At 45.4% G+C, this 25,941-nt stretch overlaps 1 protein-coding gene across 1 annotated transcript in view; it reads right to left on the bottom strand.

Annotated features, from left to right (window-relative positions):
- The window catches only part of ASPP (Ankyrin-repeat, SH3-domain, and Proline-rich-region containing Protein), a 70,693-nt gene that overhangs the window by 16,425 nt on the left and 28,327 nt on the right, over positions 1-25,941 (bottom strand). Inside the window, exons 6-10 of the mRNA XM_050191543.3 lie at positions 24,394-24,446; positions 19,951-20,095; positions 15,707-15,782; positions 11,236-11,387; positions 6,460-6,593 (exon numbers count right to left, since the gene is read on the bottom strand). Coding sequence (XP_050047500.1) covers positions 6,460-6,593; positions 11,236-11,387; positions 15,707-15,782; positions 19,951-20,095; positions 24,394-24,446 — 560 coding nt within the window. The remainder of the gene's footprint in view (positions 1-6,459; positions 6,594-11,235; positions 11,388-15,706; positions 15,783-19,950; positions 20,096-24,393; positions 24,447-25,941) is intronic.

Below are 25,941 nucleotides of genomic sequence, written 5' to 3'. Positions count from 1 at the left end.
CCATATTAATTTCAATGACCAGGGGATCGTTAACGTGCCCCCGATGCACAGGACACGGGAGTTTTTGCATTTCACCCCCATTGAAATGCGGCTGCCGCAGCCAGGATTTAATCCCATGACCTAGTACAGTCGAACCCGACTATATCGAACCCGTTTACATCGAATTATTCCATATATCGAACAATTTCTGGACACGGTATAGTTACAATGAGTATATATAGCAAAAATTACGCATACATCGAACAAAACTAATAGCGACTCCCGATATATCGAACGTCAAGCGGCGGAAAGTGCCCCCGGAAGTTGGCTTTCCCTCGCGGTGAAGGGAAAACCCGGCGGCGCGGCTCCATCCAACCGCTCTTCCTACGTGACCGCGCTACCTCGGAGCCGCCGACAACCCCCTACAAAAAATGATCCTGGCCCGCCCGCCCGCAGCGCTTGCTCAGACAGCCAATCAGAGGCTCTTGTGCCCTCGTCGTGCAAGACGGCGAAAGTATGAGTTGTCTCGCTGCTTATCTGATTCATTGTGTGCGCCTTCTCCCGCAGTGTTGCCGTGATGAAGCGGCAGAATTCACCTTTCGTCGTGAAGCTCGAAATCATAAACCGGGTCGAACGCGGTGACAAGTCGGATGTCCCCGCAACGTACAAGATTCCGAGGTGCACTCTCGGCACGATCTTGAAGGGGGAAATTAGGGCTAAGCGGCCTAACTCGCGGCCCGGTGCCCGTAGTGCCCGTGGCGCCCGACGTGTACGCACGGCCGTGTACGAGTGGTTCATCCAAAATAGCTTCAGCCGTACCGACTTCCGCGTGCTCGGTGATGACTGTAAATTCTGATTAATGCGACGAAGCCGTTGTCGTTGCCGAAGTTTGGAGCGAGCTGTCAGAATTTCCGAAAGCTGTTGACGAATCAACGGTGGACGAGTTTGTGAGCGCAAATGATGGTGTCGCGAGTACGGGAGAGCCCGGAAACGAAGACTACATTGCCGACATCGTGCCGAGCACAAGTGAAAATGGGCACAACGAAGAAAGCAACGACCGTCTTTGGCCCACATCCTCCGAAGTGATTGGTGCGCTCGCACTAGTCCGGTGCTTCTGCGCGAATGCGGAATGTTGCGGCCTCAGCTGCTCCGACTCCTTAGACAACGTGGGGAAGTGCGTGCCTCGCACGCAGCGAAATTGCCCAAGCAGAAGAAAATGCAGGTCTATTTCGTGCGAAACGAAGCTAGTTTCATCAATAAAGTGATTTCATAAATGCTATGTGCTTTTATGGCATCCAATTATTTAGCAGGCTTATATTGAATTATGCTCTATATCGAACTGATAGGCGTTTTTTTGCGAGTTCGATATAGCCGGGTTCGACTGTACTTAGCAGTGCAACACCATAGCCACTAAGCCACCACAGTGGCCGTGCTGTGAAGGAAGTCGCAAGGCCTTTGCTGCTTCGAGCTCTAATCAGTCACGAGATGGGAATTGCAGCTTCTGCGCTGCTCTTGTGCAAAGTAGAAAAAGAATTTGCTGATTAATTAAGTAAATAAAAGTGTGTAGATGTAGCGTGCATTTGTTTATTGTTTTCTTGATAGCCTCGATACTTCGACATGTGGTTCATTTGGACATACTGTATTTACCCGCATAATGATCGCACTCACGTAATGATCGCACCTCTGAATTTTGGCGTCAAAATTAATTTTTTTTTCTTTCCCGTGTAATGATCACACCCTGAACTTGTAGCAGCGATATGTCGTGTGCCAAGTCTAGCTAATGATGATCACGTTTACCATCTGCCGAATGCTACGCGAACGACTCGAAGACATACCAAGTGGTCTGCATGCACCCAACATTCTTAAGCAGATGCCCCATTTCATTCCTTTCATCACTTTCCGCCCTTCTATGAAAAAAAAAAAAGCTACAACCAAACTTGCCTCAGTTTCATTATTTGTAGGCTTCATAATGGCTTTGGTCAACAACAACATAAAGGACGCCTTTAGATTCTTCTCGTCTGCACTTGTGGGCACGCAACAAACGCGAGCGGCAACGATAGTGGCCACGTTTACACTGATACGTTAGAAGTGTACCCTATTCATATGCTGAGGCTTGTAACACAGCTAAGATATTCACCCACCCCTGTGGAAGCCCATATCATTCATTACTGATACGGAAGAAACTGTTTCAATGCGTGTAATGTACTCATTAGAAGAAAAATAATCGCGTTCGGCTTGCTCTGCCACCCGAAATTTTTGTTTTGGTGTCCCGCACTGACAGCGGCAGCCGCCTGCTTGTCATCCCGCAGCAAATGTGGGATGAAAAAAGAAAATGTTTCTTTTCGTGGGAAATTTAACCCGCGTGATGATCGCACACCTGAATTTGCGTCAATTTTTTAAAATAAAGAAAGTGTGATCATTATGCGAGTAAATATGTTGTACTGTACATGGTGTGTTATGGACAAGAAGTTATGAAAAGTTAAACACTTTGTTATATGAAGAATTTCATTATGTTAATAAGCGTTATACAGTCGAACCCGACTATATCGAACCCGTTTACATCGAATTATTCTATATATCGAACAATTTCTGGTCACGGTATAGTTACAACGAGTATATATAGCAAAAATTACGCTTACATCGAACAAATATTGCAGTGACTCCCGATATATCGAACGTCAAGCGGCGGAAAAGTGCTCCCAGAAGTTGGCTTTCCCTCGCGGTAGCGGGGAAACACGGCGGCGCGGCTCCATCCAACCGCTCTCTCTACCGTGACCGCGCTGCCTCGGGCTGTTCAGGCGAGCCGTCGACACTCCCCCTCTCGCGCATAGTGGAGTCTATTAGGCCACATCCTCCCTCTTTCTCTATCATCTTTCACTTGCCACCCCCTCTCCCCTGACGACGCTTCGCCGTGCTCCCTCACGGGCTGCAGAATCAAGCGTCCTTCCTTTCTTTAGATCACTATCTAGCGACACTCCCCAGCAAGAAATGATCCTGGCCCGCCTACAGCGCTTGCTCAGACAGCCAATCAGAGGCTCCTGTGCTCTCTTCATGCAAGATGGCGAAAGTGCGAGTTGTCTGGCTGCTTCTCTGGTTTATCGTGTTTGCGCCTTGTGGGCCTTCTCCCACAGTGTTGCCGTGATGAAGCGGCAGAATTCGCCTTTCGTCGTGAAGCTCGAAATCATAAATCTCGTCGAACGCAATGAGAAGTTGGATGTCCCCGCAGCGTGCAAGATTCCGAGGAGCACTCTCGGCACGATTAGGGCTAAAGTGGCCAGACTCGCAACCCAGTGCCCATGGCGCCCGACGCGTACGCACGGCCGTGTACGAGGGGTTCTTCATACGTGCCGGTTTCCGCGTGCTCGGTGAGGACTGTAAATTCTGATGAATGCGACGAAGCCGTTGCCGGTGTTGCTGAAGTTTGGAGCGAGCTGTCAAAATTTTCGGGATATTCGAATCAACGGTGGACGAGTTTGTGAGTGCAGATGATGGTGTCGCGACCACGGTAGAGCCCGGAAACGAAGACTACATCGCCGACATCATACCGAGCACAAATGAAAGTAGGCACATTGAGGAAAGCAACTACGGTCCTTTGCCCACATCCTCCGAAGTGATTGGTGCACTCGCATTAGTCCGGCGCTTCTGCGCGAATGCGGAAGGTTGCGGCCTCAGCTGCTCCGACTCCTTAGACAATGTGGGGAAGTGCGTGCGTCGCAGGCAGCGAAATTGCCCAAGCAGAAGAAAATGCAGGACTAATTTATGCCAAACTAAGCTAGTTTCGTTAATAAAGTGATTTTATAAATGGTATGTGCTTTTATGACATCCAATTATTTAGCAGGCTTATATCGAATTATGCTCTATATCGAACTGATAGGCGTTTTTTTGCGAGTTCGATATAGCCGGGTTTGACTGTATCAAGGTTTAACTGTAGAAGCTGTTGAAAGTTGTACAGGGTGCAATTTCGCTTACGGTGAATACAGTGAACAACTTCTTTTTTGGTCACCCTATTTTTCAGACATGCCTGATAATTTTAACACCTTCGCGACACTGCCACAGTACCCCATAGAGCCAATGAAATGTCTGAAATTTCGGATGCAAAACCCTTGGCTGTCCAATTTTTCAGACTTCTTGCCATGACTGCAGGTTTGAGATGCCATTAATTGAAGCCACCACCATTGCAATTTCAATTATTTCACAGCGCCGAACTGGCACCCTAACATGCCTCTGCAAGCAGCGGTAGCTACCACTGTGGTAATGCTAGGCCTAGCTGCTTCGACATTCACTACCAAGCTTCCTGCTGTTTGGTGCCGTGTTTTTTCATTGAAAGAATTCGCTGCTGTCAGCAATGGTGCCGATTCCACCTTTGTAATCCTAGCCGATGGCTTTGATGCACAGAAGCAACGACGCATTGCATCATGCCGGTTTCCAAAAGTAAGCCTTGCCTCAATACAACAGTGCTACGAGGTGACGCCTAAGCAATGTATTGCGAGCATACCAAGACTAGAAAGGGGCAACTGTCTCTGGACACGGTATGTATTTCTTTATTATACACGGGTGCACCCACCGTCTCCTGTCACGATATCAGCACCGATACACCCAAGTGTACTTGCAGGCCGTCGGAGCTATTTCGGGCGTGCCTGTGGCGATTTGAGCCCTTGGGGGCATTAAAAGGCATGCATTAATTCTTTCGGACTGCACAATTTTACGGACATTGTCGCTACACTGCTACATCCTGTTCCAGTAATCCTGCTTGTGAATTAAATTTTTTTTAAGACATCATGACACCGTGCAGTATATACCGTAAACCAAGTGCTTTGCTGTTAACTTTATTTCAGCATGACAGTAAGAAGACACAGCTAAAGCCTCTTATGGGTCTTAAATGCAACACGCTGCGTACACAGAGCACAGACGTCGGTGGCAGTAGAATACAGAATGCATCATCTATTGCGCGGTCTCCGCGATACGCACCGCACTCAGTGCACCACTAGATCTCGGAGGCCATGGCTGCTGTCTGAGCAGCAAGGACACTTTGGTATGTTGCCAGGTGGTGGAAACCTCATGGGAGTACTAAACTGTTGCATTAGATGAGTTATTAGCAGCACTGCACATGGCTAGATTACGGCTTGATCAACTTGTCACAGGTCAGTAAATCTTCATTTGAATAGAAACTGGTTTGTTACAGCCCATTTTAAGAAATCTTTGCTTAATTAAAGCAATATTTCAAATCCATGCATTTATTGGCCTTTTGAAGGGGTGTTGCAACTACAGTAAAACCTCGTTGATAAGATCCGCTTCGTATGGTTTCCTGGTGCCCGAGTTTGTGATTGAGAATAGAAAAAATGACCTAATACAGTTACGCTTCTCACCGATTAATACATTTCCAGAAAGCAAAATCTTTCTGCACCAACGTTCCGCACAATGCCGAACTGCGATAGCATGATACAGTTTTCGGCTCCAGCAGCTGGATCCCATACGAACAAGAAAAGTCGCGATGCATGCACAAATGAGAACAGTAATCCCCATCCACAGCAGCGTTTGCAGCACTCGTCCACCCATATTCCGTTAAAATGCCGGCATGCACTCTGTTTTCTCTCGAGATACCAACAAATATTCCTGTGGGTGGTTGCACGTTGCACTCACGGCTATTGCCACCAACCTTATTGCGATATGCATCTTCAGCTATCTGTCAAACAATGTGTGTGGCGGAGTGCCGTTGGAAGCACACTGCTGATTGTAATAGGCGATAACCCAAATGTGCTGCCGGTCGCTGCTGCAGGCTGAGCGAAGACAGTGTCGTGTTTCACTCTGGCAGCATCGTATTTTGGCGTTGCCCACCAGCTCCATCTTGTTTTGGCTTCCTGTCGCCGTCTTAAAACGCTGCACAATAGCAAAGCAACAATGCGAGTCTTGGGCCCCTCAGACCTCACCCACTTGGCGTGCGTTGGAGTCTCGTGCTGCAACGCTTTGCATTACGTAGACGTCAACTAGCCACTCTGGTGGCACCATGTTGTGGTGAAGAGTCTAACCGAAGAGGACACAAGAGTTATTATTGCAATGACCAACTATATTCTACTTAGCTGCTGCTGTGAAAAGTTGGCAGTAACATAGTCATTAACACACAGCCTGTCCGCTTTCCGTTGATGAGAACACCTATGTATCAAAAACACCTCTAACGTGTCGTGGTTCAACAAAGTGTCACAAGATGTCATTACCAGTGCCATCACTGCCATCCACGAATCCGGTAATCCGGTATTTTGTAGATGGTAGTGCCCTTATGACGAGCTAAAACAGTGAATTGTGCAAGACTGGGCATGTTCATTACGCTGCATACCAAGCACAGGCATTCCTTCCTTTGCAGCAGCTGATGATGACAGCCTAAAACTGCTTCTCCACAGTCACCCTCTCCCTGTTTAACTGCCAAGCACAGCACACAGCCTGTCCAACTCCCCAACGAAAGGTTCACATTAAAAGAAGACCCACCAGCCGTCGCTGTCCTGTGCATTGACGTCACAGCCAAACTCGACCAGGAACTTGACAATGTCCAGGTGGCCTGCGCAGATGGCATTGTGCAGTGCCGTGATTCCCTCGTCGTTGGCTGCACTCGGGTTGGGAACCTGCACACATGTGCAATACTTTTAGTCACCACACTTTGCACTGAAACTGTGGTCCGAGTTTATGGTGTGGAAATGCATACACCACTCATATCATACACCCCAATGCTTGAAGAAGAAGCAAACTTTAAAACTTATTACTATTAGCCTATCAATTACTTTCACAGTACCAGTTCATAATACAGTACTAGATCTTGTACCTTCACACGGTGTTGTCTTTATCCTTAGGTACTGGTCCAGGCATAGTAGAAAAGACTGAGCTTATTCTGAAGGTTATGTTGCAAGTGCTTACTGTCCACACAGGCAAGCACACAGCTACATCTAACAAATGTCTTTTATATGCTCAGAACCACCTGGCTACTGCCTACATATGTCCCAATATCCATGAAAGCTTGCTGGCACACAACGTAAAGAGCGCTCCTTCAGGGGCGCTAGCGATTTGCTAACAATTGCCTCTTAGCTAGGGGTGTGCGAATATTTGAAAATTTATATTATCAAATACTGCATTTCCAATATTTCTTTTTGATTCAGGTATTCAGGATTCAGGTATATTGCATTTTCAATAGTTGTATTTGATACTAGGTATTCAAAGTTCACCAACGGTTATGATACTCCCTAATGCAAAATTTGAGCGCAGCTCTATACGTGTTTTCATTTTGAGATATGCATATTGGCTCGTGCGGACATCTGTCGCGTGCAACATGTTGCAAACGGAGTGAAGTGTTGCGCAAATGCCACGCTAATTTAGAAATCCAAGAAGCAGCGTGTGGGTGATGTGTGGGTGTGATTCACAGCAGCCGCCGCCCACAGACCTCCCAGACGATGCGTGCTACTCTGGCACCACATTGTCGCCACACTACGCTTTCTTCTCACCCTTTCACCATTCCCTCCTCCTCCACTTTCCACCTCATGGATTCACTGAACCCTCCTCCTCAGAGTTCCTCCTCGCTTCTTTCATCCCCCGCTGAGCACCGTGTTCATTTTCATCTTTAGGTGTGCTCGTTTGCTCGGTTATGCCGACGCCGGTGCTCGCCACAGCAACTGCCGCATAAGCACTCTAAAGATTTTCAAATATTCTGTTGGATATGAATGAATATTTGAAACAAATCGAACATATTGCTGGCTGTGCGGGAGCAAACATGATTCTTAGCGTTTGTTTCTACCTAATCTAAAAAAATGAAGTCACAGTTTTGCTCGACAAACGCTGCATCGATTTCAACAGCAAATTATTAGAAAGGTATACAAAGTAAGCTTGGTCGTTTTATCATCTGCATAAACATTCACTACCTAACTAAATTAACAAACATGTTGTCATGCATGCACATGAAAACACGAACACATCACACTAGATGACTGCGGACACTCGCTGTCAGAATGCTGGCATGATGAAGAGCAGCAGCAGCAGCATTGAGCGAATTTCCTGTCGTGCTGCTTTTAGCTTTAATGCGAACCAGGCACACGAGAACACAGTGCACATGAGGCCATCAGCTATATCCGGCAGGCTAGCCTTTGAAACCACCGCAGACTACCTCCAAGACAGGATGTGTGTGGCTGCGTTCAGCCGCCATAGCTGGCGTAGAAGAGGAGGTATGCACAAACATGCCCCCTCCCTCCCCTCCTAGCGTGCACTCATTTCCCCGCTCGCCCCCTTGCGCGTGAGAAGACGGCACGCACGTGAGCACGAGAAGACACCACCGCATCAAGCCACCGTACTTTGTCAGCTCATCCGTGCAAGCTTTCGCTCACACCTACAGCTTACGTTGTTATCGCACTTGGACTTTATACGGAATACTGCCACTTGGAATCTTGGAAGAACGCTCACATAATCCTAATCCATAAGAAAGGGGACGCCAAAGACTTGAAAAATTATAGACCGATCAGCTTACTGTCAGTTGCCTACAAACTATTTACTAAGGCAATCACAAATAGAATCAGGAACACCTTAGCCTTCTGTGAAACAAAGGACCAGGCAGGATTCTGTAAAGGTTACTTAACAATAGACCATATTCACACTATCAATCAGGTGATAGAGAAATGTGCAGAATATAATCAACTCTTATATATAGCATTCATTGATTACGAGAAGGCGTTTGATTCTGTCGAAACTTCAGCAGTCATGGAGGCATTACGGAATCAGGGTGTAGACAAGCCGTATTTAAAAATACTGAAAGATATCTATAGCGGCTCCACAGCCACCGTAGTCTTCCATAAAGAAAGCAACAAAATCGCAATAAAGAAAGGCATCAGGCAGGGAGATACGATCTCTCCGATGCTATTCACAGCGTGTTTACAGGAGATATTCAGAGACCTGGATTGGGAAGAATTGGGCATAAGAGTTAATGGAGAATACCTTAGTAACTTGCGATTCGCTGATAATATTGCCTTGCTTAGTACCTCAGGGGACCAACTGCAATGCATGCTCACTGACCTGGAGAGGCAAAGCCGAAGGGTGGGTCTAAAAATTAATCTGCAGAAAACTAAAGTAGTGTTTAACACTCTCGGAAGGGAACAACAGTTTACAATAGGTAGTGAGGCACTGGAAGTGGTAAGGGAATACATCTACTTAGGACAGGTAGTGACTGTGGATCCGGATCATGAGACTGAAATAATCAGAAGAATAAGAATGGGCTGGGGTGCCTTTGGCAGGCATTCTCAGATCATGAACAGCAGGTTGCCATTATCCCTCAAGAGAAAAGTTTATAACAGCTGTGTCTTACCAATACTCACATACGGGGCAGAAACCTGGAGGCTTACGAAAAGGGTTCTACTTAAATTGAGGACGACGCAACGAGCTATGGAAAGAAGAATGATTGGTTTAACGTTAAGGGATAAGAAAAGAGCAGATTGGGTGAGGGAACAAACGCGAGTTAATGATATCTTAGTTGAAATCAAGAAAAAGAAATGGGCATGGGCAGGACACGTAATGAGGAGGGAAGATAACCGATGGTCATTAAGGGTTACGGAATGGATTCCAAGGAAAGGAAAGCGTAGCAGAGGGCGGCAGAGAGTTAGGTGGGCCGATGAGCCTAAGAAGTTTGCAGGGACGACATGGCCACAATTAGTACATGACCGGGGTAGTTGGAGAAGTATGAGAGAGGCCTTTGCCCTGCAGTGGGCGTAACCAGGCTGATGATGATGCTGGTGACTGCCACTGACGGCGGAAATTCGCCTGGAGAAACAAGGGGTATGGGTGTGCAGACAGCAAGGCTGCATGCACTTTTTTGCAGGTGCCACCCCAAATCCTGAGGTTATCGCTTGACAGCAAATGCAATGAGTGGTAGCTGGCACAAGGTTAAATACCTCTGAGTCAAATGCTTCTGCGAACAGACAGCTAGTGGGAATCACTCAATTTTACAAGTTAACATGAGCCAAATATACAGTCTTTCAGTATAATGGCTTACATTGTAATTTTTTTTATCGTTGACAATGTAAGTGTGATGTTTCAACAAGTTAAAATCACTCATCTTGCTAATAACTGCATGTGCATATCATTATTCATTATTCAAAGCTAAGTATTTGTAATCGATTTGTATTTGAATATTTTGATATTCACACACCCCTACTCTTATCCTTTGGGGTACAGGGAGTTTCGCGTCTTTCTGCCTGCTGTCTGATGGAGGTTTTTCTAAAGTGCAACAAATTAAGTTGCCAAGTAACACATTAGCATGCTTTAAATTCTAATTCCACTTATTCGGAATATGTCGCTGAACATTTCATATAGTTTTCGAAGCTGTAAATTCAACCAAAAATTAAGACATGCTCATTAATTATTTCAATTATGATAGTCAGTGTTCCACAGCCAGGATCGGATGCCCTCTTCATCCCTATCTTTGTCGTGTGTAGAGAAACCTTAACCAACGCTAAAGTCCTCTGAACCACAGTTCACAAGAAGTTCTCGAATTTCCGCATCGTAAAAAAGAAGGCATGATCTTCCTTCACGCTTGGAAAAACACATTTATGTTATGGAGCATGTATCGAGCAAGAGGAAACTGTATCAGGAGTTTTTCATATTGCTCTACAATTTTCTCTTTAACACTTTTCATCGAATTAGAATATTTGAGAAATCAATTAATTAAGTAACACTAATTATCTAATTAGGTATAACAAAAAAGGTAATTTGAGTATCTCCAAGCGACGGCAAACATCATTACCTTGGTTCTGTCCAGCTACATGGCATTTGCATGTTTTTATCAGAAGACAAGCTGGGTGCATTGAGAATCTTGGTGTCTTCCCGACTCAAAGAACAGTGCACTTCATCTTCAGGGTGACTAAAATCATTGCCAAAGTTAGGTTTTCCTTATCGCAAAGAAGCCAATGAAACTCAAGCTGTCAGCGGTCCCATATTTAAAGACTCCAGTTGCCTACTTCCTTTATTGCCACCAAAATATTCTCGCTCCTGCTTGTGTGGCCCCACAGATCGTGTGCTGCTGTCTAATTACTGAGGTAAAACCAGCTCGTCCGTGGGTTAACTAGAAAATGAAAAGTACCATCGACGAGCATAGCTCCGCCTCAGCCATTTTTACAAAAAAAGCTTACACGAACTCGGCTCGTCCAAGGCTTGGAAGGGGTCAACGTTGACGGTCGTTATGAGATGGGTTCTGCCAGAATTTTTTACGAAACAGCTAGCAGTAGTAAACATACGCACCTGGGCAGCTGTGGTGCGGACCAGGTCGAGCTCCCCCTCGAGGGCAGCGTCCAGCAGCAGGGCCAAGGGGTCAAAGCTCACTCGCTGGGGACCCTTCTTGCGGCGACCCCCGCTGCCACTCGTACTGCCCCCGGAGCGCAGGTTGCCCCTGGCTGCACGCACCACACGGACAAGTTGACACGATGAGACAGAGATGACAGAGCAACATCACGTCAACCTTCCCATACTTTTTAAATGCAACAGCAACTGTCCAGATCAACTAGTGTTTCTCATTAGATACTACATCAATTTTAATGCAAAGAATTTTTCGCAGAGTGCAGTGAGCTTTTTGCAGATGAACCGTTGCCGGCGATCATGCAGTCTACAATTATGTGCCACAGGGACGACTGGGTATGCGCACTGGGGCCATTAGGTATGCGCCACTGAGCTTTAGTTTGGTTTTTATCTCATATCTTGCCATTACAAACAGTGTCGTTATAAATATAAACACTGCAGCGTATATTCTCTACGCAATTGTTTGCTACACAACAGTTACGTTATTCATGCAATTGTTCTCTACAAATCATTAATGCTTTGCATTACAAAGACCACAGCATTTCCAACAACAATTACTAGAAAGAAACCTGGCGCTGTCATCGTTCAACCCCTTGGGAATGACGATTAGTGCATGGATTGTCTGATCTTTGTGCTTGTGGATTAGTTTATTACGTTTTACCTGCCTTTAATGGCCTACATCTTAAAACAATCTAAACTTTTTTTAAATGCAAAAGGCAGTAGGACTCTGTGAACACGCATCATCATCATAATCATCATCAGACCATTTTTATGTCCACTGTAGGATGGAGACCTCTCCCAGCAATTTCCAAATACACCTGTCTTGCACTAGCTGATTCTAACTTGCGCCTGCAAATTTTCTCATTTCTTCACCCCACCTAGTCTTCTGCCGTCCTCAACTGCACTTCCCTTGGCGTCCATTCTGTAGCTCTAATGGTCCACCGGTTGTCTACACTACGCATTAAATGGCCTGCCAAGCTTCATTTTTTTCTCTGAATGTCAACTAGAATATTGGATATCACCATTTGCTCTCTGATCCACACCGCTCTCTTCCTGTCTGTTAACACTAAGCCTAGCATTTTTCATTCCATCGCTCTGAGCACAGTCCTTCACTTGTTCTCGAGCTTCATTGTTAACCTCCAAGTTTCTGCCCCATATGTTAGCACCGGCAGAATGCAATGATTGTACTTTTCTTTTCAAGGACAGTGGTAAGCACCCAGTCAGGATTACGTGATACCTGCCATAAGCACTCCAACTAATTTTTATTCTTCTGTAAATATCCTTCTCATGATCAAGGGCACTGATCAAGCAATCAGTGAGGCACTTTTTTCTTTTGCTAGAATTGACCTGAATGAAGGCTGTGAATGTCAGCAGCCTTCCAAGTCATCTTCACTTGACAATGGCTGTGGAACTTGGGATCAGGGCGCCAGTGATAGATTTGCAGCTGCTAGGTGCTTTCCAGAATTGTACTTTTGTATGATGCCTCAATCACTTCTGCAGCCAGGTGTCTGTGCCAGCTCAAGGGGCCTAGTGAACAGAGCTCATTATGAGGTTCTCTTTATGAAGGGGTGGTATGATGGATATATTTACGAGCTATTGTGACAATATGATAATGGCGTGAACGCGCAATATGATTGGTTGTGGGTCCGGGTTACAAATGTGCGAAATGCCTAGCCGCAGATACAAGGAGTCGACGCTCGATGTGCTTAGTCGTGCAGTCGGAGGCGCCGATGCACAAAATGCTTAGGCGAGGGCCCGAGAAGTCCACGCACGATGTGCTTGATCGCCGAGTCGGAGACTCCTATGCGTGAAATGCTTAGCTGCGGGTCCGAGGATTGTGTGCACGATGTGCTTGGTCACGAATTCCGAAACACGGAGTGCTGAAAGGCTTAGCCGCATGTCCGAGGATTCCGTGCACCGAATCTTGGTCGCAGAGTCTGCTTCACCGATGCTCAGAAGGCTTAGCCACGAACTGAGGCGTCCACAAACATAGGGATTGGCCACGCTACTGCGATGTCCGTGTAGTGCCCGTTTTGACATGTTGAGATTATGGCAAGTGGAGATGCCCAGAACCGCGAGGTGCAAAGAGCCGAGCAGAAGACGCGAGTGCCGGACCAATGGCGAACTGCGCTGGAGCCACGTGGCAGGCGCGGCCAATCGCAGACTCTGGCATGACCTTCAATCATTTCCTCTTTGTGTGCTTGTTTCTGTATGGAGGAGATAGCTGAAGCAGCAAATATGAAGACGGAGAAATGCACTTTCCAACGAGACCAAGATGGCAGTGCTCGGTTGCACCATTCCAGAGATAATGTTGCTTGAAAAACGCTGTTCTTTCTTGATTTCTGCGAAATGTTTCGGAACGTTGGCTGACAGAACAAATTTTTTAGAGCACTTCTACATGGTTTACAGTGATGATATTTCGGAATCGGATAGAAAAAGAGTTATAGAAACTCAAATTGTGATTTTCAAGAAATCGATTTTTTTGCCCACTTTTCACGATGCGAAAGCCACGTCTCCCCTTGAGGGGAGCGCAAATTTCACTATTATTATGCATGGAAAACGCCGCCCAAAAGGCAGAATTTCGATCATTATATCCTATATGCGGTCGATAACATATTTTTATATGAGTTTTCTTCTCATAGCCCTAAAGCATAAGTTGATACTCTGAAGTCAACTGATTGTTATAACCAATATATCATTTTATGTGGTATCGTTACAAGTGGACTGCACTCTATACAAAATGAGTTGTATTTCGTGCTAACACACCCAAACTGTTGTTAACTTTATAAAAGTTATGGTACTACATCAAGATTCCTATGTGCCAAAGTTACTGATAGCTAACAACATTCTTATCAGCAATAAGAATATACGTCCAATTATGTGCAGCACCTAGTTTCCGTGCACAAAATGTGTAAATACAGCCAACGACTGAATTTTCGGACGCCCAAATTTTCGGACATGCCTGATATGTCGGACGTCTTCATGGCACCGCCACGAGTCCTACAGAATCAATGTATAAGGACATCTGAAGTTTCGGACGCTCGAACCCCCCACCGTTCAATTTTCCGGACTTTTTGACGCGACGGAAGGTCCTTTGGACCCTCGCGCAGCGCCCTTGCGAAGGAAATCGAGCCAATGCCTCCTCTAGAAAGATTCCTGCGGCGTCGCTCGCTTACCCATTGTAGCCGTCGCGCCTTGAGTTGTCGGTTGTCGAGAGATGGCGCCACCTACTTCCCCATCTTCGCCAAAGGGGCGGGGGTGGTGTGGTGTCGCGGAGGTAGCGTCAGCCGCGCCGGCCGCGCTGCCATGCGGTGATGTGCGCATGCGCGCGTGTGTTGCAAGCGACCACCGCAAAGATCGCTAGCTACCACCTCAAGTGGAAAGGAGAAAAAGGGGAAAGGTAAGGGCAGCAGGTTTTCGGCGCACGCGGCAGGCATCTTTTTAAAGGAGGCGTTGCCGAAGCATATCACCGCTTTGAACCACAACTAGCCGAATCTAGCTGTCCCACACCGATTTGGTCTGGCCACGGTGGCTATGTTCATCACCGCAAATGGCCGCACTTTTGTTTGTTTGCGCAGGCCACGTTTTGGCTAGCGTGGTGTGTGGTTGTGCTGTTGTGTTAAGTGTGCTCTGCGATGCTAGGCCTAGGTGCTTCGACACTCGTCAGCGAACTCCACTGTTCGCAACTTGAGGATTTCGCTTGTCTTCGATGGCCCCCACTTCGTCTTCGTCGTCCTCGCCGATGGCATCGAAGCGCGGAAAGCAGTACCGTACTCACAGAAATAACTTTTGAACAGTTTGTTGACACTGACAACGAGTTCAACTTCTGCGCAGAACTGACTGACGAGGGAATAGTCCGTCAGGTTGTGGGGGATTCAGAAGACTCCGATGTTGAAAATGAGGAGCCAATGCCTCTGCCACCTACAAGCGCCGAGTTCACGCGAGCACTGTTGACTCTTTCATCGGTGTACAGTGCTGACATGACCCTTGCTCAGATCGAGGCGAATATGATCGCATGCAACCGGAACGCCGTCCAAACAACAATCAACAAGTTCTTCAAGCCACTGCAGCAATGACACTGGCTGCCCGACGATGCAGATGTACATAATAAACTGGCAGTCGGCTGCATGCAGAGTTTTCGAGCGGCTCTTTTTATAGCACGTTCATTGATGCTTTGGCAGGGTTTCGGAAGCCTGGTACTTCGCCCTTTACCTCTAGATCCGAGAAAAAAGGAAAAAAAAGGTGCGTTTTTTTTTGCATGCATTTATTTTTTCGGACTGCCTGAATTTTCGGACGTTTTTATGTTCCCTAGAGGGTCCGAAAAATCGGTCGTTGACTGTATTAACCATTGTGGTACATTTTCTAATAATCAATATTTGATACTAAATGTACTATAAAACAGAGTATTGACACTAACCTGGACGCTGCTGTGGTTCTGGCTGTGGCTGAGACTGCGGCCCATCCGTCTCACTTGCAGATCCTTCTCCAGATGCCTGCAGAGAAGAGGAGCAGTCATTTGTCTGTCCTTGCTGGCACATTGGCTGACAAAAGTTTGTTTGATTTATTTATTGATAATTCATTCATGGGGCTTAACACCTCAAAGCAACAATGGGGCTACGAGATGCCGTAATAGAGGACTTGGGACTAAATTTGACCACGTGGGGTTCTTTAATAAGATAATAATAATAAGATAATAATAATAATATTCATGAATAAATCTATCACGTATACCTATAGCAATAAATCTATCATGTTTTCTGCGCAACAATTCACGAGATTGTTGTGTGGAAAATTGCCACCGAAGCTCCCATTACTGCTCCTCAATTTGAATCGCCCGTGCCAACAACTGGTGAGTTGACATAATTCCCATGTGACCTCTTTCTCTGCCGGTCTCTGCGAATCAGCCAGTGCTGACATCACAGAGGGGTACCGTAGTCCAAAGCAGGTGGTGCCACTGATTTTTCATTTTCATAATCTCTCTGTTCTCTCTATCGAAAGCTCCAGTCTTGCTATGAGTGACAAATTCCTTAATATGGAAGTCGTTGCCTGTACCCGAGAGGTTGTGTTCCTCCATGTGACCAGGCTCATTGCGCACTGCTTACTTATCTAAAAGAAGCTGGCTTGGCTTTCCGTTTGTGAGAGACTTAGCAAGGGAAGAAATACCTTTTTGTTAACTTTGTTTTCGTAATTTTTATTTTTTTGTAATTACAGTCGAACCTTGCTACAACGAAACTCATGGGACGGGCAAAAAATTTCGTTGTGGCGAAATTTGCCCCAAAACACTGTTAAATTTGACTACACACTCACAAACATAATTTATTTCCGGAAATAGTCGGTTACTTATCGTTGTGACGAAATCTGACCCAAAACACTGTCAGATTTGACTACACATTCAATAACGTCATTCATTTTTGAAAAAGTCGGTCATCTTTGTTTGCCTCCGTCCTTTGGTCATCATCGCCGTGGTGCGATGTTCGCACTCGGCCAGCAGCTGCATTGCGACGTCGTTATTGTGGGCGCCAATGAAATTACGAATGACATCAAAAGTGTCCATTACATCCAGTGCACGAGGCGAGGCCGATGCAGCTTGTTCGCTGCACAACACTTTCGCAACGATGTCGTGTCGAGGCTTGAAGTGGGTCAGCCAACCTGTGCTTGCCTTAAAATTGTCGACGCTGAGCATGCAAGCATAGTTAAGTGCATTTTGCTTCCGTTGATTCCAATGCCAATCAACGCTTATGTTGATTGGCATTTTCTCGGCACGCATGTCGAGGAACCATGTAAACGCCTTTTCAAGATCCTCGTGTGCAGCTTGAGTCAACTTCTTCTGTTTGGCGGACACCCTCACAGAAAGCACACTAGTGATCGCGTCCTTCGACTTCAAAATTGTCGACGGCGTGCTGTTGGAGATGCCAAATTTTGATGCAATGTCTCCTTTCTTTCTGCCACTCGAAGCCTCGCTGATGATTCCACCTTCATCTCCATAGAAAGAAACTTCCGCTTTGTCGCCATGCTGGCCGCGTGCACAAGCGAAAATCCGTGGCCGCGTTGCGCCAGCGATTGCGTGACCTAGGATGGATACGGATTGGCTGTGGTTCCCGTTTGGCAAAGTGGGCCTGCGCCTTGTCGCAAGGCGGCTAGCCCCATCGTCATCACCACCAAATAATGGCGCCTCTCCATGAGTTTGTTTATCAGCGACGGTGCAGTGGGCGCACGTTTTCGGTGAACCTAAGCGGCGTGGATGTACGAAAAATTGCATACGATTGGGGTCATGTTTATTTTATTGCAAAACAAATTTTAAAGCCCAGCTCAACTGAGCGAAAATTTCGCTGAAACGAAAACAAGCCCGAAAAATTGTTCGTTGTGGCGAGAACTTTTTTGCATTGACTTGTATGGCTAGCTGACAGAGAACTGGAAATATTTTGTTGAAGAGAAAATTTCGATGAAGCGGCGTTCGTTGTTGCGGGGTTCGACTGTAGTGTGACCTGCACGTATATTTTCTTGCTTTTTATTTCTGTTTCTGTGTGTGTGCTCTGTTCCTCACTTGCTCACTTTATGCCTTGCTTTACTTTTGGCTTTGTGGCCTGTCATCTTGCTGTTTCTTTTTTCTTTACTTCCCTCCTCCTTATCTTCAAGCACCTTTTCTATCCCGTCCTTTCTAAAGTGTAGGCAGGCTTTGTGCCCCTCTCGACGGCAATTGCCAGCTTGCTCCTTCCCTATTTCTCTGTGTGTGTATGTGTTTTTATATGAAATAATAATAATCACTTCAATCTGTCTCAACCTAATATATTTTTTTAGTGTCCTTTTAATAAGTGGCCAAATCTAAGTACGCAAGTGTTCTTGCACTTTGCCCTCACCGAAATGTGGCCACTGACGCTGGCCATCAAACCTATGTTCAATAGTAGAATGTCATATTCGCTGAGTCACTGCAAAAGGCGGCCAAAGTTTTTACTACTAGTAGTTGCTGGGCTATTGGTTCATACTTATTACGGCTTAATATGCCAAACAAATTGTAGACAAGGACAGGAACAGGAGAGAAAAGAGAGTTTTTTATACGACACTTTTTCATGATGCACTTACGACATTCTTTCCTGTCTCGTTTCTGACCCAGCCAAAGTTTTGGAGGCCAGGAGTTTCAACCACATAACACATCGCATACATCAAGCTTGACAAAGTGGGGTGCAATCAAACGATAGTAATGCCACAGAAAACACTTATACAGCTGTCTAACCACATGAACACAACCTAGAGCCGCCTTTGCAGGCTGAGGGTAATGCAATACTGGAGATGCATTCTCATGCGATTGCTTTCGGAGATAGTTTCACTTTAGCGAGATTTTGCAAGAATCGCCACATTACATGGGTTGGGCAAACATTAGAAAGAAGCTCTCGCTGTCTTTTGTGGGCAGTGTATTCTGGCGTCGTCCTCTGACTCAATTTTGTTTTGCTTTCCCATTGCCATCTTAAAACACTACACAATACGAAAACAAAAGATAGTCTCAGGCTGCTTGGAGCCCACCAGCTCGAAGCCCACTTCAGCATCTCATGCTGTAATGATTCCCTCCGAGTGGGCACTTGAAAATTTCCTGCCACAGGGAAGCTGCTCACCCAGACTGAATTTAAGGAGAGCAAACAGGATTACTGAAGCCTCAAGAAGGACAACACATGTTTCGGACCCCTCGGTCCCTAACAGAGCCGCTGGCCTAAATATAATGTGGATGATTTGTGTATCCGTGAGGGGAGACTGTTTTTACACAGATTTGGTTGTTGTTCGGAGTTCTTTTCATGAGCTACATAAGCATTTGTTTATCTTTTCGGGGAGCTGTAATTAGGGGTGTGGCTTATAGACAAAAGATACGTACATTCTTTTGTTTTGAGTAGTTCGAAAACTTCAAATACTAAAATTTAGGTGAATGTCGACTAGCGCAATATTCTAATGAATATTCGAAAATATTGAGTATTTGCATAAACGTAGTCAGTAGTGCTGCTGTAAGCATTATTGGATATGATGGTTTCCTGCATTTTATGTTACTTTTATGTGGTTCCACCCCAAAAAATTAACGGGGTTCTACTGCATATACCAGGGTGTGACCACGGCGGGTTTTGAGCCCTCCACCTCCCACAGTCAAAAGTGATACGCTATTTAGTAGCCTACAACATTTACTAACTTTGCTCAACCCTACACACACTTTGTTATTTTTTATGAGCAAGGCAAACTTCTTTTACAGCAGTGCTTTCTTCAGAGGAGTGGTGATGCCGAAATTTTAGCTCCTGCACTAATCTTCCCGGAAAGAATATAATCCCACTGGACTTGCATTGGATGCTACAGCTATTGATACGTATGGAAGTCCACAGGTCAAGCCACAAAGCTCTATTAGGTGACTACCTGAGACTTCAGTAGAAGCTACGCCCGGAAACGCGGTTCTCGAGAGATGTCAGTATTGAAAGGAGTACGTCTCTACTGCGACGTCCCAGAAACCAGAAAATGTAATCTCCCTGCTACATCTGTAGAAATTCTCCAAGCTTGACAGTGGTGTACTTGCCACTGCAATTTTACGTTGCTAACGACTACTGCTGCATTGTGCAACTCCTGCGGTTCCTTCAGGTACCTGTCCCACAAGTTTGGAGCTACATTCACCGATCTGGGTCAACTGGGACACACCGTCTGCTGCTGCTGCTGCTCCTCGTTTGTCTGCTCTCGGTCCTTGTCGGGCGCATCCCTCTCCTCGTCTTCCTCCTCACCCTCACTGCTCTCGGGAGGACTGGGGGGAGCACCATCCATGGCAATGGCTCGTGGCTCCGAACGGCTGCAAAGAAAATGGCAGCGTGACAAACGTGCCCTGTGGCCATGCTCGCAACACCACACATCATCTTGCTCGTGCTGGAAGAGCTTTTTCTTGGTCTACTTACAGCTTTCCCACACAAGATCGGAGCCACCAAATTTCACACACTCTTACACGATTTTAATACAGCTTCAAGTTTAACATGCAGGCAAGTTTCCTGGACTGATTAAATAGGATTTTCTCATAACAATGACACCAAGCCATTATCTGTTTCATACTATGCAGGCAATGTTGTGGAGGCTGGAGACATTTAACACTATCCTTAATCTCTCAGGAATAGTGCATGCTAAACTACAGCAAAAAATTGGATTCCACTATGTAATTGAGTACAAGGCTTATTTCATATGTTACAATAACAATATACGAAGAAATTGCCACATAGAAGACACATCAGGTATCAAGCATAGAATGATGAACAAAGCGACATATTCGTACCTTTGTACAACCGTGCTCATGATACAGCTTCCACAGCACACAGCTTGCATTCAGGACCGAGACTTAGTGCATTACATGCTGGAAGCTCAAAGATTACAAACAATATGTGGTTTGATGCCACATTAACAGCTAACTTTGTTCGTTATAGTAGGAATGTATTAAAGTTATTCTGTGGAAGATGCTGCAGGACACAGGAGGGTCCGTTCGCCAAGAAACGTTCAGAGTTATTCATTTATTTGGCCGCAGTACTTGAGTAACTTTTGCATCATAGCCTGCTATGCATGAAACAGAGTACACTGAACATCAGATTTTTATGACTTCCTAGGTACCGTGAAAGCATTCGAAAAAACGAATGCATGACTTTAACTGCCTTTAAGGGCTCAAATTGTTACAGCCATTTTTGAAATAGATTTAAAGGTCTGCCATACAATTATTAGGCATCTCGGTGCTTGTACTGTGACAGCAGATGGTAGGTGCACGTTTGTATAATTAACCCTCTGAGGGTCAAAGATGTAAATATATGGTGCCAAAAACAAGTACCGATCCCAAATGGTTGATGCCGCATACTTATGACACCATTTGTATGTTTGAAAACATGCCAATCTTTCGACGTTGGCCAGCAAATGCTGCTATTCTGTGTTGGTACAAGGAACTGTTTTTTCACAATGCAGTCTCTCGGTGTTAATTCCACGGCTTGTTTATGCCGGCGCATCGGTGACCGCTCATGCATACTTTGCGGCGGTTAGTATTGGTCTCGTCTCATGGGCTGTTTCCATTTGTAATGCTCACAAAAACTGATGTCTATCCGGCTTCCGATCTCTCAAAGGGTCACCACTAGATGCTCACTCGTTTATTGCTCACAGGGGCACCATTAAATATGTTCATAGGCAGGCGCATGTGTATACAAAGAATGCTGCAATATACGAATGCTGCTGCTATTCCTGTGTTTCTTTTCTTGAGACTCGTGAAAACTGATTGCTCCTCGCTGGCAATGGGATGAAGGACAACTGTAAGTTTCTGACTTGTTTGGTTTTTCTGACGGGCACACAACCATTGAGTTTTCTTGTATGCACTCAAATACGCAATTCGATTATACTTTGGGCCTGCATGCCAGTTGTTCCTTTGCAAGTGAGCAGGGCGGTGATTCCTTCGATGAAGACTACTGTTCATGTGCCGAGTCAGAATGTACCTATGACAGCGTATTTACTTTTTTATTTTTATTATAAGTATTTATGCAAGCCAATCTGTATTCATGAAAAAACAATGCATGTTTACCTACGAAAGATTTTTTTATCACTTTATGGTCACACTGAAACGTTGTGGTCAATAGGTCACCAAAGATTTTAAATCTCCAAGAAAGAAAATCGACCCTGGGGGTTCCCTTTCACGCAAAAAAAATGACCCTCAAAGGGCTAATGGTCACATTTTATGTCCCGTGACAGTGGCCCCTTTGCACTCTTGGTATGCTTCACTGCAATACATTGCATAAGCTTTACTGCGTAACGTAACAGTATTGCGGCAAAGGTGACTTTCGGAAACTGGTATTATGCAACGCTTTAGACAATTGCTGTACTTTCTGTGCTTCGACACTATCAGCGAGAACGATGAAGATGGAGTCGGTGCCGCCCCCGACAATAGTGAATCCTTTAAAAGAAAAACATGGCCCCTAACAGCAGGAAGCTTGACAGCAAACATCGAAGCCAGCTAGGCCTAATAACAGCACAAAACTACTATGGCTTCCAGAGCAGGGGCATGCGAGAGTGCTGGTTCGAAGCTTTGAGATAATTCAAAATGGTGACGGTGGTGGCTTCAATTAATGCTGTTTTGGGCCTACATTTACTGTTAAAAATACGGAAAATCAGATGGCGATAGGTTTCTGCGTCTGAAACTTCGGACCTCCTTATACATTGGCTCTACAAGAGCCGTGGAATTGCCACGAAGGCACCCGAATTATGAGATATGCCCAAAAAATCAGCCGACATAATGTCAATGAGGAGATGCTTCAGCGAAGCTGAGCAGGGGAGTTTCACAAATTTTTTTTTTCTGTGGTAGCGGCAATGTGTGGTTGTGTGACTGGTGTTGAAGGGGCACAAGTGCAGTGTATAGGATCGGGTGTCGGATATGGAGGAGCACACGGTAGAAGTACCGAGTTCAGACATAGTAAACCATATCGAAAGACTCAGTTTAGTGAAGTGGTCGCAAAGCCCAGGGTATAACTTTTCGACTGTGGAAGACCAGACCCCTAAGAATTACAAAGAGTGTGGAACTGCCTTATACAGCTTTGTTGTCTTTGATTTCTGCATTAATCAGATTTGCATACATCTGCAAGGTTCTTTTTTATTTACTGTGAAAAAACAGTGCAACTTTGTTTATCAACTTGAGACAAAATGAGTGTGCATTGGTTAAACTTAGCTGCCGGGTGTGGTGGATGCCAAGTTATTACAGGAAGCTTGCCACTGTATGTTAGTACAGTACACTTCCGTTAATTCGACTCCAGTTATTTCGATCCCGACCGAATGTCCCGACTGGTGCCCAAGCACATTTTTGGGCCCTAGCTTTCGTCACTTGGATCCTGAAATTGGCACTCCCCAGATAATTCGAACTTGATCAGTCAGCGTGTATGCACCTGACTCCTATGGTGACACCAATAGCGACCTCTTTACTGGCAGCATCATTCTCGCCAGAGCTTAAGACACATCATCCTCCGTCGAAAATGGCTATTTCTGTTTTTGCCTGCTTGGGAAAATTTTCAGTCAATAACAGTAGATCATAATGTCTGATTGTAGCATTTACCTGATTCTAACGCATCCCTTTTTTTGGTTTCCAAGAAAATTGAACCAAACACCCCGTTCACAACATTTGTATGCTTTGCCTCATAACGTGAGTGTATTGCGGCAAAGCTAGCTTCAAAAAGCCGTGCGGCGAAGCTGAGTTTAGGAAACCATCCACCACTGTGCAACAACCCTTGCAACAACAACCCTTGCACATTTTTCTTACTAAAAAACCGGGTGCGCATAAAATTTCTGCTTTGTTAACAAATGGTAATGCCATCTCTACGTCACTTTTCTACTTTGGACAAACAGGAAGCGGGCCTGTGTTTGATATGGGGGCGAGTTAGAATCGGGCAACTATTGCCAAATGAATCAGCAGTTTGTTTTGACATTTTTTCTGTATCTTGTTTAATATGACCCACCAGATAATCCGATCAATTTTATTGGTCCAGTCGGGGTTTAATTAACGGAAGTCAACTGTACCAGTATACCACATTGGCGACTGATTATTTGGCATGCACGGCCTCCACTGTAGGCCATGCGAGTGAACTGGAGTTCCGGTCCACCACCAGCAATCAGTCGACAATGATCGTGAATGCTTACCAAGTTTGTATAAACTTCTATGTGCAGTTGCTATGCAAAGCAGGACAAGCTCATGCGTGTACAAGAAAGCTCCAAGGTGAATTTGTGCAACACAAACTAAACTGATAGCATCCCACAGTCAAGGCCAAATGCGTGACATCTGCCGTTGGTAATGGCACACAATGTGCAACAGGTTAATGTAAAACACACCTGCAGCCTTTACCACCATAAATTTCAAGTAAATATAGCTTCATATAAGTGCAACATAGAGCCAAATTCTGCAAACAAATGAAAAAGAAAAAACATCTTTGAAATTAGTTTTTTTTCAGCCTGCCTGATTGTCAGAACATTTGTGTGACCTTAACTGTATCCAAGAGTTTGGCTGGTGGCTATTTGGAGCATACAAATGCATGCAGACCAAGTTTACAGAGCCTCCAGTGACCAAAGCCTGTGCTTTCAGCAAAGTGAACTTACCAAATGAGTGGTGGCGGGTCATCAGACACTGCTTCCACCATGGCTTCTGGAGCCTGCATAGATCGCATCTTGTAGGGAGATTTCACAAAACTTCTTGGTTCTTATTGCACTCTTGGCGTGTGAATGTGCCAATAGAGTGAAGTCCTAACAGGAGGGAAGTGAATGTGCCAAAAATGCAAAACAGTTGACACAATCCAAACTCCTCCAAGCGTATTGCTAGATGTTTTTAAGCGAAGGTTTCACTGGCTCTTTCCCCAACTTTGCATGGGCAGCTGCTTGGTCGAGTAATCTAGGCCGATGCCGGAGACAGTGTGTAATTAAAGGGGTCGACTCAGTAGGCCAATCCTGATACCAAGGCAGGATTTGTTTGTAATGAAGGCTGATGTTGCAGGCCAAGAAATTTTGCACTGTTGGAGGCAGTGCAATGTCGTAGCACCCACACATATTAAAGCTCTTACCCCTTCTGGTCTGAATTTTAGCAATAAAGTGAGAAATTTATAGTCAGACCTTGATATGACGAAGTCATACCTGCAGCGAAAGCCTTTGTTAAATTGTAAATTTCGTTACGTCAAAGTTTTAATGTTTTAGCAGTAAAAATAATTTCATAGGTTCCCAGAACATCAGGTGAATAGTACCTTGTGAGTAACTGCGAAAATAAACAAATTATCGGAAGAAGCTCGGGTCATAATTGCGCAATTATGAGTGCTTGTGAGTGCAGTGTAGATTGCACCAAGAGCAATGCATTGCCGTGGCTCACAACATCTGAGATTTGCATGTTGGGTGTTGCGGGGCGCTGTAAATCTTGGACGCTGTGGTTGACTGTGTTTAGTGACCGCAGCTCTGGTCAGATGACGTTGACAGACGCTGTCATTACCAGTGCTATAGCACTGATAACCATAGCACAGGGCACTTTATAAGGCTTGTAGTTTTACTGGCCGTATAAATTGCAGTAAATATTGGCTTACTAATTAACAAGCATGGCGTCACGAGGTACACAGGCAAACATGACCAGATCTCCCTCTACGACCACAAACAGTCACTGTATCATACAAACACGCACTGTCACTGTATCATACGTTCACAAACTGCAAACGTATGATATGCTTTCCAGCCGTTAGATCCCATCCAAAGAAAAAAATTTGTGAGGCACGCACGATCGAGAACAGTAGCCAGCCACCTGGTGTGGCAGCTTCCCCGCAATACTCGCCCGCCAATCTCTTGTGAGAACGTCGGTGTGCACTAAGTTTTTTATTCCGGCACCAGCAAATCTTCTCCCAGGTTATTGCACATCGCATTCACAGCTATCGCTACCAACCCTATTGCAATAAGCATCTTCACCTATCTGTTTTACAGCATGTGGGGCGTGGTGGCGTTGGAAGGTTACTGCATCCTTTCAGTAGTAGATAACCAAAACGCGCCACCGTCCCTCGTGCGATGCGAGCATCACGTTTCACTGCGGCAGCTTCGATTTCATTTGGTTTCCCACCACTGTCTTAAAGAAACTACGCAATAGGAAAGCAACAAAATGCTTCTCAGGCCACCAGAACC

The sequence above is a fragment of the Dermacentor andersoni genome, chromosome 10 (assembly GCF_023375885.2).
Source record: "Dermacentor andersoni chromosome 10, qqDerAnde1_hic_scaffold, whole genome shotgun sequence".
Taxonomy (NCBI): domain Eukaryota; kingdom Metazoa; phylum Arthropoda; class Arachnida; order Ixodida; family Ixodidae; genus Dermacentor; species Dermacentor andersoni.
The sequence above is the reverse complement of the archived record's forward strand: the minus strand, read 5'-3'. Positions and strand labels throughout refer to the sequence as shown.